A 13965-nucleotide genomic window follows, 5' to 3' on the forward strand; every position below is an offset into this window, starting at 1 on the left:
TTCCAAACACTTTTTCGCTGGTTTCTGCCATTAAACTTCTTTGAACTTGTTTCAACTGCTTTGTTCAAATAAATGCTTACTTTTTCAACTTTGATTTGGTTGTTTTTGAAATGGGGGAATTCATTTAATAGGAAGACAAAGAGTTATTATGGAGATTTCGTGCTGGGTTGAGGTTGGTAAAAAGTCAAGATAATATCAAATCATTTAAGGGTATTTAAGGAAGTGTAGATTTGTAGCGGGTTGGGCTTGTAAGTTTGACCCATGGACAATAGTTTTGGATGATTTTTTATTAAAATTTGAGCTCTTTTGGTTAAATAACATTTTGGGATAGTTTTTTGTTAAATATTTGTTGGCCCAAACCCTTTTCATTAAAGCTTGCTTTAAATTTTGATATATGTGTAATAGATAGATAAAATATAACTCATCTAGCTATAAATAATAAGGTGATGAGCATCATATCGTTTAAGTGTAATGAGCAAACAAATCCTCCCAACTAGACCATCTTAGGCATCAGTGTGTGACCAAATACAAGTGGTATAACATGATTGTGTTACATTGTTTAAGAAGTTGAGACTGTTATGCCCAAGAATTTCGCCCAATTAGGATCCAATATACATGAATTTTTACTTGATTTAGGCAAAATGATATCTTAAACTACTTTTACCGATGAGGAATAAATTTAGCTTTCGTGCAAAAAAGCGAAGCTATTGCTTTAGCTGTTCTAATCGACGGAAAAAAAAAGGGTTGAACTCGGATACAAAAAGTCACGGAGCCACTCTAATCTACAAAAGAGGGGATCAAAGACATAGACACTGCTCTCTTTGGAGACTTGACCTCAATTCAAAGCAAACTATTGCACTGCCCTAATCGCTCTATTCTATGAATAAACAAACCAAACTTGGGTGCAAAAAGGCAGACACACTATCCTAAACACTCTAGTCTACAAAGAGAGAGATCGAGCTCAAGTGCGAGCAAGTAGTTGCACTGTCCAACTGATCTAACCCTTACACCCCAATACTTTGGTTTATTGGATCAGTTTACATTTTCTACCTGCACATTGAGTACTTGAGCTCGTTAGAAACTATAAAATGACCATATGATCTTTGGGCCAAGAGGCTCATGGAATTGAAGGAATAATTTGAAGAGAAGTGTGATTCTTCTCGGCTGTCATACACGTAAGAATCAAAGTTAATTCCCAATCCCAACTGCATGTGGATGATGGGAAATTTTTCAGTGTGCCGGCAACACGGTCCAGTGCACAAAGTGTTACAATACAATTGGTTGAAACTTTTTTACAAGTTTTCAACTAATTATATTATGATACTTGGAGTTCCGGACCGTGTTCCCGGCACAATGAAAAATCTCTCGTGGATGATACTCTGCTTTCCTTGCTCCCCATGAAAGGAATGCAAAATTCAGAAAGCAAAGAATAACAACAGGAAAAAGAAGGAAGAATAAAGTGAAAACTGTTAAGACAAAAGAAGCTTTTACTCATAAAACCACAGCTAATTTCCCTCTTGATCTGTCAGACAGACAGCCTCTCCCTCACCCCTCCTCTACTACATAAACCCACCGGCAGGCAGAAGCTGCCTATAAATCCACACCCATCATCTCCGCCTCCTACAACCAACCCTGCAAAGATGGTTAAAAACGCTACTCCTCTCATCTGCCTCTCGGTCTTGATTATGGACGTCGTGGCCGGAATCCTTGGGATTCAAGCCGAGATTGCTCAAAACAAGGTAAGACAAATTACTGTTTGACACGTATGCATACACTTCTGTTTCCGGCATGTGTAACGAGCCAGGCAATGCGCTTAAATTTGAATAACTAATCTATGTATGGAAATTTATTGGCGTGTGAAAAACAGGTGCACCATTTGAAGGTGTGGATCTTTGAGTGCAAGGACCCAAGTTACCAAGCCTTCAAATTAGGGTTGGCAGCTGCTGTGATACTAGCAGTTGCACATGTTATAGGCAACTTGCTTGGTGGCTGCATTTGCATCTCGTCCAAGGAAGATTACCAAAAAGCCACAGCAAATAAGCAATTAGCAATTGCTTCCCTCATCTTATCATGGTAATTAACTAGTTATCCAGAATTAATTAACTTTCTGACCTTTTATCGTTTTTCAAATTAGTATCTTTTCACTTTGATTCCTGAAATTTAAAATTAATATAAGCGGCCCTTTAATTGTCCATCATCAATCATGTTGTTCGAAATCTCTGTTAAATTAAAGATATTTTTGTAAAATCAACATCTCCCTTTAAACTATGAAATTTAAAATTAATATAAGCGGCCCTTTAATTGTCCACCGTCAATCATGTTGTTCGAAATCTCTGTTAAATTAAAGATATTTTTGTAAAATCAACATCTTCCTTTAAACTAGTGATTTTTTTAATTAACGGAAAATTTTCACATCATAACCAAAATATAATTAACGGCGAACAAACTTCAAAAACTTCTAATATTAAATCCAGAAACTAAAGTAAAAAGTTACGAGTTTGGTTAAAAATCGTTTTAACTTCCTAGCATTAGTCTAAAATCAACATTATGCAGGATCACATTGGCGGTGGCATTTTCGCTGCTGATTGCGGGGGCAATGTCAAACAGAAAGTCGAGAAAATCGTGCGGGTTATCACACCATCGGGTTCTGTCCATCGGAGGGATCTTATGCTTCTTCCATGGATTGTTCATCATTGCATATTACGCCTCTGCCAAAGCCACGTTCAAAGAAGGGAAACCCAAACCCACCACACCCAGCAACCCAGCTTGACCTCCTCCAGCTTAATCACTTAATTATCTTCTGATTTACTCAATCACTTTCCAAATTTGAAATTCATTAATTTTGTGGTTACCGTTTGCAAAACCAAGTTTAAGTTCTAATGAAGAACAGATTGGAGTTGGAAGTTTCTTATCAATCGCCAAGAACTTCTCAAATTTCCCAAAACCCCAATTCGAAATTCATGTCAATTTCGTATTTTGATTTGCAATTATTAAGTTTAAAATTCCCAAGTGGAGATCGAATATAATGATCAAGAAATTCGACCCAGAATTTCATTTCTTTAAATTGATCAAACCAAAAAGCAATCCAAAAATTGCTCAGTTTCTAAACTCTCTAAACCACACTACTTTCCATTTTTTGCATTTGCGTCATCTCTTTTTTTACAAAAGGGAATTAATCCAAGCTCGATTTCTAATCTTCGGCGGGGCCAGATTTGCCGGTGCCGGTTTTCTTGGGGAGGAGCATGTTGTGGATGTTGGGCATAACGCCGCCGTTGGCGATGGTGACGGCGCCGAGCAGCTTGCTGAGCTCCTCGTCGTTCCTGACGGCCAGCTGGATGTGCCTCGGCACAATCCTCGTCTTCTTGTTGTCACGTGCGGCGTTTCCGGCCAATTCCAAAACCTAAAAATCGAATTTTCAAAGAAATCAACTTTAATTCAACAATTCAAAATTGAGAAACAATTAAGGTTAAGGTTGAGAAATTGACCTCTGCGGCGAGGTATTCAAGGACGGCGGCGAGGTAGACAGGGGCGCCGGCGCCAACACGCTCGGCGTACTTGCCAGCTTTCAAAAACCGGGCGATACGGCCTACGGGGAACTGGAGACCGGCCTTGCTGCTCCGAGAAGTGGCCTTCTTGGCGGTGCCGGAGCCGATTGATTTTCCTCTTCCGGCCATGGATTCTGAGAGCGGTGGATTCCGAGGAGAGAGAGAGATGGAGAATCTCAAATTATCTGCGTAGTAAATAAAGTTATGAAATAGCAGGTTGAGTGTTTTGGGGAGTTTCTAGCTTTATATAGGGGGTTCGCATGGAGAATTAGAGCCAATGAGAGGGAGCGGCGCGGATTGCAATCTGTGGCCATTTGTTTTAAAATAATTGGACGGTTGGATGGTGATGTTTGGATCCAGCGGCTCGGTTGTGCTTCTGTATTCGCGTGGAGCGGGAAGTACAAATTTTCACTTGGATTAAATATGGATTGACCAATTTTGACCTTGTGCTTTTCAAATTTGTTTTGCTTCGATATATTAATTCAACAGCACAATTAAGGTATCGTTTGGTATGCAGACGGGACGGAACGGAACGAAATAAGGCGGGACGGGACGGCCGATTCAATCCCTACTCCACCTTCCGGCTCCTCTCTTTCTACCCCAAAACCCCACTTCCCCGCCGCACCCCAACTCCAATTTTCCCGCCATTTCTTCCCCGCCTCTCCCGCGCCGCCACCTCCCCTTGTCAGAGGTCCTTCTGTACCCTCATCTCCGCAGCTCTCCACTCCGGCGAAGCTGCCGAGAGGACGAAACCGGAAATTGCTGAAGAGCGGAGGTCCAAAGGCGGCAACAACAGAGTTGGGGAGTTCAGGAAGAAGCTCAAGGTTATGGATGTCAAGGGAGGGTCCGATGAGGGGCTCGAGCGCCTGGGCCAGAGCTTGGTGGTTAGATGTCCTTAGATGGAAACAAGGAGGAAGAATAAAGAGACGGAAATGTTACAATTTTGTGCTCCACGGATGTGGAACGAGTTGTTTCAGGGGATGAGGCGAAACGAAATTCATCCAAAATTTGTCATGTGGATCAACACGTTCCACCCGTTTTAGGCTCACCAAACATGAGATGGAACGCCTCATCCCACTTTATTTGTAGTCAAAAGATCGTTTATTGGTGGAAGGATGGGTTGGTTTTAATTAAGTTTGTCAAGCCTCCGTCACTTAACACTATAGTCTAATAATATTCTTCTTCACTTATAAATGAAAGGCCTTTAAGTTCAATTCTCACAAATGACGAATTTAAACTACATTATTATTAGCATGTTGTGAAGCTAAGCCCACCCCTTCACCTTAGTTGGTGGCTGGACAGGAGTTGGACGCGCCCTAAAATCAGCGCATGCATACTCCCCATTCCTCCACCAAGATAACGGATTAGATTGTCTCCCCGATACAAATCGTACACCCTTGTACTGGACATCGGAGACGACCTCACTTGGCTCCAATGTCAATATTTGGAAAACCACCACTGCTTTGTGACGACAGATGAACCATACTCGTAGTCCAAACCCTACCCCATTACGCTAATCACTTGCATTCGAAAAGGTTCGTGAAACTCTAGAAACCAAGAATCCCAAACACAACTCATAAGGCACAGGATAAATCCTTACGACACCAACTCAGCCAGCCCTTGGTTTTTCTTTGGTACTAAAAACAGCGTTATAAGAACAAAAACAGGAAATAAGCATCGCACAACCAATGCACATCACCACCGAAGTCTGCATTCAGGAAATGGAATCAACAGCTCCACTGCCTGGCCACTGGTGCAAACATTTTGGAGATAATGTAAGACCTCCAAGCATGTCAAGTACCAGATTACTGGGAAGATCATATGAAAGACCCAATCAAATGATTGAACCATGACTGTGAGGATAATGAAGTGTCTAGCGAATTAAAATGTGTTTTGAATGATCTTATTCGATCATTCCCTTCTACGCTAAGATTATAGTGACCGAAAACAATTGCAGCTATTTAACAAACCGAATAATACCACAACATTAGTTTTCAAATGTCAGTACAACCTAAACAAGTATAAACGAGGTAATGTAACTAAGATTTCAACGACACTCAGCAAGATCACTGATTCACCGCAGCATTATGTAACCCTGCTTAACATTATCAGAGACAGCAACATAACACAGCAGAATTATAGATACTCGATGGAAACAAAAGATAGCACTCTGCCACAATAATAACCTCAAATAAACACATAGGAGCGCACCGATGGCCAGCCATTATCCGTTCAAAGATCTAATAGACAAACTAAGCAGCTAAATGCTACAGAATTCTTAATTAGCAATTACTAAAACCTTAAGCATGGTCTTTCTAGACATCAACACAAGCATCTCGACTTGCTATACCTGATCCAACGTTCTAATGGTCGGATGACTTTAAAGCCTCCAGAATCACCTTCGTCTGATCTCTCATTAACTCGGACCGCTTCACAAAAAGCTCCAATTCCGCAACATGCAGCTTCCTCCATTTCTCCTTCAACTCAGCTCGCTTGGGCCCTCCAATCAACTCCAAACCCTGTTTCACCACACCCTCCGGCAACCCCAGCTTGCCGAAACCCTTGTCAAACCCAATCACCTCACTCAAACTTTCCGAAGAGCACGGGTTCAGACCAAAATCCACCTTCGCAGCCTCCTTTGGCGGCTCCGGTGAGCTCAAACTATCAGCTCTTATCGAAGCGAGAGTCTTGGTATTTCTAACTTTCCCATTAGACTTTGGCTGTTCAGACACCCCGCTGACACCACTCGACCCCTCCCCGCTACTGCTGCTACCCCATACCTTCTTGGACAAGTCAAACACCTTCTGGTCATGAGGTTTAGTAGGATTAAACTTCTTCTTCTTCACATTGGTCTCATACTTCTTCTTCAGCCGACGAATCTTATCTTGCAATTGGGTTTTGTTCACATCAACCTTCAGCGATTTCTTGATAAATTCATGGAAGGCACCCATATCGGAATACGGGTCCGCCCCTTTCTTGGTGGTGTAATCAACCATGCCTTTCAAGATAATTATCTCATCCTCATCGCTCCAAATCCTCTGGAACAGCTTGGACTTCTTTGCTTCCTCCTCGAGCTGGTCCGGGTCCTTCTTCTTGAGCCGCTTTGAATCCTTCGGCTCGGTCTCGCTAGGCCGTTTCGACCCAGATTTCGCCACCGGCGTAGCAGTAGCCGCGGGCTTTGATCTGGGCTTCTTTGTCTTCGGCGTCTCTTCCATTGGCTTCGAAGCAATCGGCTTCACCACCAAATCCTTATCCACATCGGAATCGGAATCGGCCTCGGAACCAGAGGATGAAGACTCCGGCTTCGAATTGGCGGCGGAGGAGTCCGGTTTCTTGGGTGGCGGCTTTTTCTCGGAAACCGGTGCGGAAGACGAGGTCTTCGGAGGCAGAGGCTCTTCGGGTTCGGAATCCGACCCAGATCCGGATTCCTCCTCTTCCCCTTCTTCTTCCGACGAGACTTCCTCATCCTCCGCCGAAGAAGCTGCCGGGGGTTCGTCCAGCGGAGATGGGCGCTTGGGAGCCATGGGAAGAGATGGAGATTTAGGGTTTTTGGGAAATTAGGGATTCGAACTGGGCACTTGAGAGACTGACCTTTTTCTTTTATGAGAATTTGTGTGCGCGAAAAAGGCAAATAAAAGTCACCGCGTGGAAGTTGAGGAGGTCAAGCACCTTGAAAAGTAGCACTGTGTGTGAACGATATAGGACCGTTGGATTTAGGTGCTCCGTTACCTTTTATTCCTGACCCTTCGATTGGATGAAGTCATTAAACAATATTATGAAATAAAACTTTTAGTCAAAATGATTACCGAGAATAACATAACTCATCGCTTTGGTCTTCGACAATGAAAGTCGATATCAATGGTCTTTGATTTTTTCCATCGTAAATCATTTTGATATTTTCGAAAAAAATCTGTCAATATATTTCATAAAGTAAAGAAGCTGATTTGATAAAAATGATCATCCACATGCCAATTTAACAAAATATTAAAAAAAATTATTCTACACGAAGATCAATATCGAAATGCGATTAATTAGTTAAATCATTTGTTGCATTAATTTGCATCTTCTAGAAATCAAAATACAGAGTTGCTTTACCACATAGCAACTTATTTTAATGGCTGCAGCTTGTTTTGAATTGATTGGGAGGGGGCAAATATAAACAGTGAATCAAGTAATTAGCCTTCTTTGTTCTATTAGTCTTGTCTAGAGGTGGTAAAATTAACACATTCGATTGTTAATCGGAACTCATTAAGATTTGTTTAATTTGATATCACTATAATATAAAGGTGAGATAGGTAGTGGTGATGATGTTGTAAGATGAAATCAAATTAAATGGATCTTAAAGGGTACCCATTAATAACTCAATGTGTTGATTTGCCACATATAGTCTTGTCCACCAAAACCTACAGAAGTTTGTGAAATTGCGATCACAGTGAATTTCTTATTTCGTTAGTTTTATTTGTGCATATATTTCTCGTATATATTTACCATTTGGGCGTCACTTTTTTTATTCTATTAGCCTTGTATGTGTTGAATAATGTGAAAATCGTCCCACATCGGTCATCTTAATTACAAAATAATTGCAATTTGTATTAAATAGTTTCACGCTTAATTGTATTGATATCCGGTGTGATTGGTAGTGGCCCGTTGACCCATATATGTCTTTGATTTATAGCTTAAAAGACATTCCAAATTTCCCATAGATTATAGCGGATGCAAACCTCAAATCAAATTTGTGGAATTCAGGTAATTTCTTTTCTCATTTTTTCTAATCCCTTTTTCTTTACGGTCTTTTGATTCAAAGCTGGGGCTTTGAATTCAAAGCTAGGTTACCTTAGGAATTAGGGTTTTGGTTTCGAAGCTAGGGCTTTGAATCAAGGCTAGGTTATTCTTAAACCTTAGGAATTAGGGTTTTGGTTTCAAAGCTAGGGCTTTGATTAAAGCTAGGTTATTTCTTAAACCTTAGGAATTAGGGTTTTGGTTTCAAATCTAGGGCTTGCGTAAAAATCAAAACTGTGTGCATATCAATTGACTAGCTGGCTTAATATTAACCTTCTTGTTCTAATTCTGATTTGGGATTTGTTCTCTGGCACTCTAGCTTTGAATCTCTCGTGCTCGTGTTCTTCTAGTGTCCTTGAAATATATTGAGATCGACAATGATGTGTTACTACCAACGAAGAAAAAGGCCGACACAAGTATCGTCAGAGCTTCCTTTTGAAATTATCAGTGAGATTTTGAGTTGGCTTCCTGTATTGTCTTTGTTGAAATTCAAGTGCGTGTGCAAGCAATGGTTTTTGTTGCTTCAAGACTACAAGTTCATTGCAAAGCATAGCAATCAGACCTGTTGCATCCTCTCACCTTACTATCATTGCGAATGGGAAAACAAATCGATTGTCACTGTTAGTGATAAAAAGTATGAGCTCAAAGGTTACTGTTCTGGCTTGTCTTTGGAGAAGAGCACAACATCTCAAGTTTGCCGCATTAGAAATCCTGCGACCCGCAAAGTACTCTACTTGCCAGATGCACACGATGAGGGTTCCAAAGAATTAATGGACCTCGGTTTGAATTCACTCACTGGTGAGTGTAAAGTGTTCCGTGTCTATTTCGATACGGCACAGGAACAGGTAGGTATTGAAGTGATAACAATTGGAAAGGATGAAATGTGGAGACCTTTGCACAAACAAAACAAGAATTGGCTGGGACGAGGCAAACCGGTGCTGAAACAATCTCGCTGTGGGGCAGATAAGGTTGAATGGGCTCTTCACTTACCCGAAATTATAACCGAGGGACGTAAGTTGTGCTTACAAATTCATTCTCTTGATCTGTGGAGTGAACGTCTCACCACTACTACTCTGCCTCAAGGAGCTTTCATAGATTTGGAGAATCTCTGGCCTTTTCTTTGGGATAATCGTCCAGCCGTTGCTGGTATAGTAGGGGGGGACCTTCACATCTTGGTGTTAGTAGACTTCAAGGAGCACAAATGGAGTCAAAACAAGATCATCTTTCCCTTGAAAAATTTAGAGGTCGACGACACAATTTTGACGGATAAAATTGCACTCATACAAGGTCGTTCAAATCAACTCGTGTTTCTAAACGGAGAACAACTTATTTCATATGACATTGAAAAAAAGACTGTTAAGGTTTTTGCCAATTTAGAATCCCTGAAGGAACGAATACCTCGACTTAAGTCAACCCTCGTTACTCTCAAGGAAATGACATCAGAAATTAAAGGAGCACAAGACTAGAGCAATGATGTGTACTTTCACTCCACATGGATTCCTTGTTTGCAAAATCTCGTCTTTCTGTTCATCTTTTTAGATTGTTTATGTTACAGTTTATGCTGCTCTCCAAAGGGAAGTTTGAACTTTTTAGCCACACCAGTTGGAACATAGCACTTGTGCCAATATTACATTATATGTTTTGCTGAGTTTTGTCATGTCATGTGGAAACATAGCTAGTAACCCTTAATTTAGTTGTACCAGTTGCTAAATTTTAGTTTTCTAGCTAAATTAAAAACAACCCTACAAGCCTATGTGTTGCGAAACATATATAGGAGAGTCCCCATACCAGAATTTCTCGTCTAAAAACCTCTAAATAGTAAACTTGCAGGCCTTTACCACAGTACGTGGTGGAAAAGAATTGAGCCCTTGCATGACTGTGTGGATTCGAATCCCATCGGTGGCTAATCTAATATCTTATCTAACAAAACCTATCGTTTGACCCAAAAAAAAGAACTTGCAGGCTGAGGTGTTATCATGGAATTTAGATCACTGTAAAATTCATCTCTCTCGACTTTTTATTTCTGCTTTTCTTCTTTTAAGTAATTTAACATGGAATTTTGGTGATTCGAAAGTTGTATGTTTTGGTTTTAGAACATTTTTCCAGAACCTTTCTGGAATTCAGCACTAGGGTTTTTATACAAATTATTCCAAACATGAATTATTGAATCCCAAAAGCGCTTGTTCTTTCAATAATTTTTGTTTCCCATCAATCTCTTCCACTGATAAAATAAAGATTTATACCCTCTGAAGATGACTTCAGTTAACTTTCTGATACAGTAAACGAGTGGTGCGACCAGAAGCATCGGAGCTTCCCTTTGAGATTATCGTTGAGATTTTGAGCTGGTTGCCTGTAGAGTCTTTGGTAGGTTCAAGTGTCTGTGCAAGTTATGGTGTTTGTTGATTGGTCAGGACTATGAGTTTATCGCAAAACATGAGAGCCTGGCCTGTTACGAGCGGCTTCCTACCGATTATAATTTCAACATTGAAAGCCGTTATGCTGGCTTATTTCAGGAGAAGAGTGGTTCTTCTCAAGTTTGTCGGATCAGAAACCCTGCAACCCGACAAGTACTTTACTTGCCAGATGCACATGAGGGTGTCGTACAAATGGACATCATTTTCAATTCACTCACTCATGAATGTAAAGTGGTATGTGTTCATTATCTCGATCGAGAAGCAATGCACTTAGGATTTGAAGTCCTAACGGTAGGGAAGGATGACAAAATATCCTTGAAACAACCAAACCAAAACTTTTGGGAACATGACAGACTGGTGGTGGAACAACATTTTTCACTTCAGATAAGGATGGAGGGATTGTTCATTTACCTGAAATTCTAACAGATGGACATGATTTGTACCTAGAAGTTCATTCTCTTGATTTGTATGAAAACAAAACGTTGCAGCTTATGTAACTAAAAGGTTTCAAACTGCTCCTAAAGAGAGTAATAAAGCAAGATTGTCTAACATGAACATGAAGTAAACAAGATTCTCTAAGATGACATCATATCGCTTTCTGGTCTCATTCCCTTCAAACTCATCAGGCTTGGCATATACATAGCAAAACTGCGAAACATATTTTCTCGAGTTTGTCGCGTCATGTGGAAACATAGCTAGAAGCTCTTAATGTTTTGGTGACCAAAACTTGTAGGAGTGGTTGAATTTTCTCTAGTTCACATCAAAACTGTGTATTTGATTCATGACTAGCGTAACAGTGACCGAGGGTCTACTTCGTACTTTTCTTCTATGTCTGATTGGGATTTGTTAATTTTGTTTTGTCATTCTAGCTTTGAATTAATCCCATGTCCAATACGATGGGACAATGTGTTGCTACCTATTGGAAGTAGGGTTCAATGTTGGAAGAATATTGGAAGAATAATGCAAGAAGGGTCTGTAGGGTTCAAAGGGTCCGTAGGGTTCAATGATAATGCATCCATTTGTTTAAGTTCTTTGATAGATAACAGCTCATCCTAGTGCTATGTTAGCTGGTTGTTATTCCTCCAGCTTTGTAAAGCTAATTAATAGTTTAAGTTAGAGAGAGTGGAAGGCACAATGATGCTTTGTTTAGCTGTCAGGAAGGTCATAATGATGCTGCGATTGCTGCCATTATTCTCTTCCTTTCCGCTCCACCCTCCTGCTTGTTTTTCTTTTCATATATATGCTGTCCTTGTAGCTGGTTCTTCCTTATGAAAATTACATCATAAATTCATCATGGTATCAGAGCGGGCATCATCCTGAGCCAGTTCTGTATATTGAAACTGCTGTGTTTATTTTTTTTTTTTCAAAAACAATGGCAGATGGAAGTATCATTGCTTCTCCATCTGTAAGCGCTTCTGAAATGGATATCAATCCAAACCAACGACTCAGTTCAGTATTATTGAATGAGTTTAATTATTTGCCATGGGCAAGGGCTGTTAGTCTTGCTCTCGGTGGAAGATCCAAACTTGGTTTCATCAATGGCAGCCAACCTGCACCAAATGCTTCTTCTCCAGAATATGGAGGGTGGCTATGTAAAGATCAACTGGTCATGTCATGGTTGTTAAATTCTATGGAAAGGAATATTGCTGAAATCTTCAGCTATTCCGAGTCATCTCTCATCCTTTGGACCACCGTGAAGGAGATGTATGGCAATCAAAACAATGCAGCTCGCATCTTTCAACTCAAGAAGGATATCTCCAACATACAGCAAGAAGGTAAAAGCTTTGTCCAACATCTTGGTTCTTTGAGAAGCATGTGGAATGAGTTAGATGTGTACAGACCTCACACAACTGATCTCTCTGTGCTCCTTAAAAGAACTGAAGAAGATAAAATTTTTCAATTATTGTCTAGCTTGAGCTCAGAATATGAGGATTTGAGAAGTCACATTCTCATGAACTCGGAGCTACCATCCTTCACTAGTATCTGTGCAACTATCCAACGTGAGGAAGTAAGGAGAAAAGTCATGAACAATGGTATAAAAACCAACGTGACAGAAGCTAGGGCTTACCTGACAAATGAAAAAAGATATAAAGGGAAAAATCCTCATTTAAAGTGCCTACATTGTGACAACATCGGGCATGTGAGAGACAAGTGCTGGATCCTACATCCAGAACTCAAACCTGACTTCATGAAGGATAAATCCGCACCAAAGACAAGTCGAGCACACCCTCGTGCCAACACTGCAACATCTTCATCTATCAACAATGTTGATACCTATCAACAGTTCACTGCAAATCCTGCCACCCTTTTAAATGAGTTCGCAGCGTATCTTCAACAAAAGAAAGGAAAAGAGGATGGATCGGTTGATCATAAAGATGGAAGTACTACTGCATTGATGGGCAAATTTGCAGGTTTTTTAGCTGATGCCGATTATGTACCTCAGACAGACTTGAAAGGTATCGTAACTGCTTTCCAAACTGCTCTTAAAATAAATGAGTTACATGATTTTTGGGTTGTAGATTCTGGTGCCACAGACCATATGACTAATCAATTGTCAAAGTTACATAGATTTGAGAAACTACATAATCATTCACATGTATCTGTTGCTAATGGTGAAGGTGCTAGGATTGTAGGAAAGGGAAAAATCCACCTGATATCTGATCAAATAGAGTCTATGGCCCTATATGTCCCATCATTTCCATTTCAACTTCTCTCAGTGGGAAGAATCACAAATTCCTTAAATTGTTTGGCCATTTTTTCACCAAAAACTGTCATTTTTCAGGATTGTATAACCAAGAGGACGATTGGTGAGGGGTTTTACCTTGATGGTCTCTATTACATATCAAAAAGCTCTTCCTGTGGATTTCATGCCAAGTCAAAGTCCATCCATACCTCCATTCAAGCTTTCTCTTTGTGGCACCAACGTCTAGCTCATCCATCTCAACCTATCTTATCCACCTTATTTCCTGACTTAGGCAAAGAATCAACCCACTGTGAAACTTGCCATTTGTCAAAGGCAACAAGACTACCTCTAGGGTCTTCGATGTCTAGAGTTTCTCACTTTTTTGAGCTTGTACACTCTGATATATGGGGACCAACAAGTGAATCTTTTGATGGTTATAAATATTTCATAACTTTTGTTGATGATTATTCAAGAGCCACCTGGTTATATTTGTTAAAATCAAAAAGTGAGGTGATGGAAGTGTTTAAGGACTTTCACAATCTTG

General features: G+C 40.4%; 4 protein-coding genes across 5 annotated transcripts; 2 read left to right on the top strand and 2 right to left on the bottom strand.

The window, feature by feature from the left end:
- Nucleotides 1-1488: 1488 nt before the first annotated feature.
- LOC114827800 (protein DESIGUAL 2-like) lies at nt 1489-2915 on the top strand. 2 transcript variants are annotated; one of them, XM_029110434.2, is made up of 3 exons: nt 1489-1739; nt 1868-2073; nt 2554-2915. In XM_029110434.2, exons 1-3 carry the CDS (start codon nt 1641-1643, stop codon nt 2768-2770), a joined length of 522 nt encoding a protein of 173 aa, XP_028966267.1. In that variant the 5' UTR covers nt 1489-1640; the 3' UTR covers nt 2771-2915. The 2 variants fall into 2 exon arrangements, with proteins under 2 accessions (XP_028966267.1, XP_070662131.1); XM_070806030.1 differs by having other exon boundaries at nt 1507-1739; nt 2533-2915.
- Nucleotides 2916-3023: 108 nt separating this feature from the next.
- Nucleotides 3024-3879, bottom strand: LOC103427812 (histone H2A.6-like). Its single transcript, XM_008365893.4, has 2 exons — nt 3486-3879; nt 3024-3400 (listed from the first exon to the last, which is right to left on the bottom strand). Exons 1-2 carry the CDS (start codon nt 3672-3674, stop codon nt 3191-3193), a joined length of 399 nt encoding a protein of 132 aa, XP_008364115.2. The 5' UTR covers nt 3675-3879; the 3' UTR covers nt 3024-3190.
- A 1751-nt stretch (nt 3880-5630) lies between these two features.
- Nucleotides 5631-7209, bottom strand: LOC114827799 (probable transcription factor At1g61730). The gene has a single exon (XM_029110433.2). The coding sequence runs from the start codon at nt 7067-7069 to the stop codon at nt 5909-5911; it is 1161 nt and encodes a 386-aa protein (XP_028966266.1). The 5' UTR covers nt 7070-7209; the 3' UTR covers nt 5631-5908.
- Nucleotides 7210-8176: 967 nt separating this feature from the next.
- Nucleotides 8177-9972, top strand: LOC114827801 (putative F-box protein At1g47790). The gene is made up of 2 exons (XM_029110435.2): nt 8177-8291; nt 8644-9972. Exon 2 carries the CDS (start codon nt 8702-8704, stop codon nt 9788-9790), a length of 1089 nt encoding a protein of 362 aa, XP_028966268.1. The 5' UTR covers nt 8177-8291; nt 8644-8701; the 3' UTR covers nt 9791-9972.
- Nucleotides 9973-13965: the final 3993 nt, after the last annotated feature.

This window comes from Malus domestica, chromosome 10, assembly GCF_042453785.1.
Source record: "Malus domestica chromosome 10, GDT2T_hap1".
In the NCBI taxonomy this organism is placed as follows: domain Eukaryota; kingdom Viridiplantae; phylum Streptophyta; class Magnoliopsida; order Rosales; family Rosaceae; genus Malus; species Malus domestica.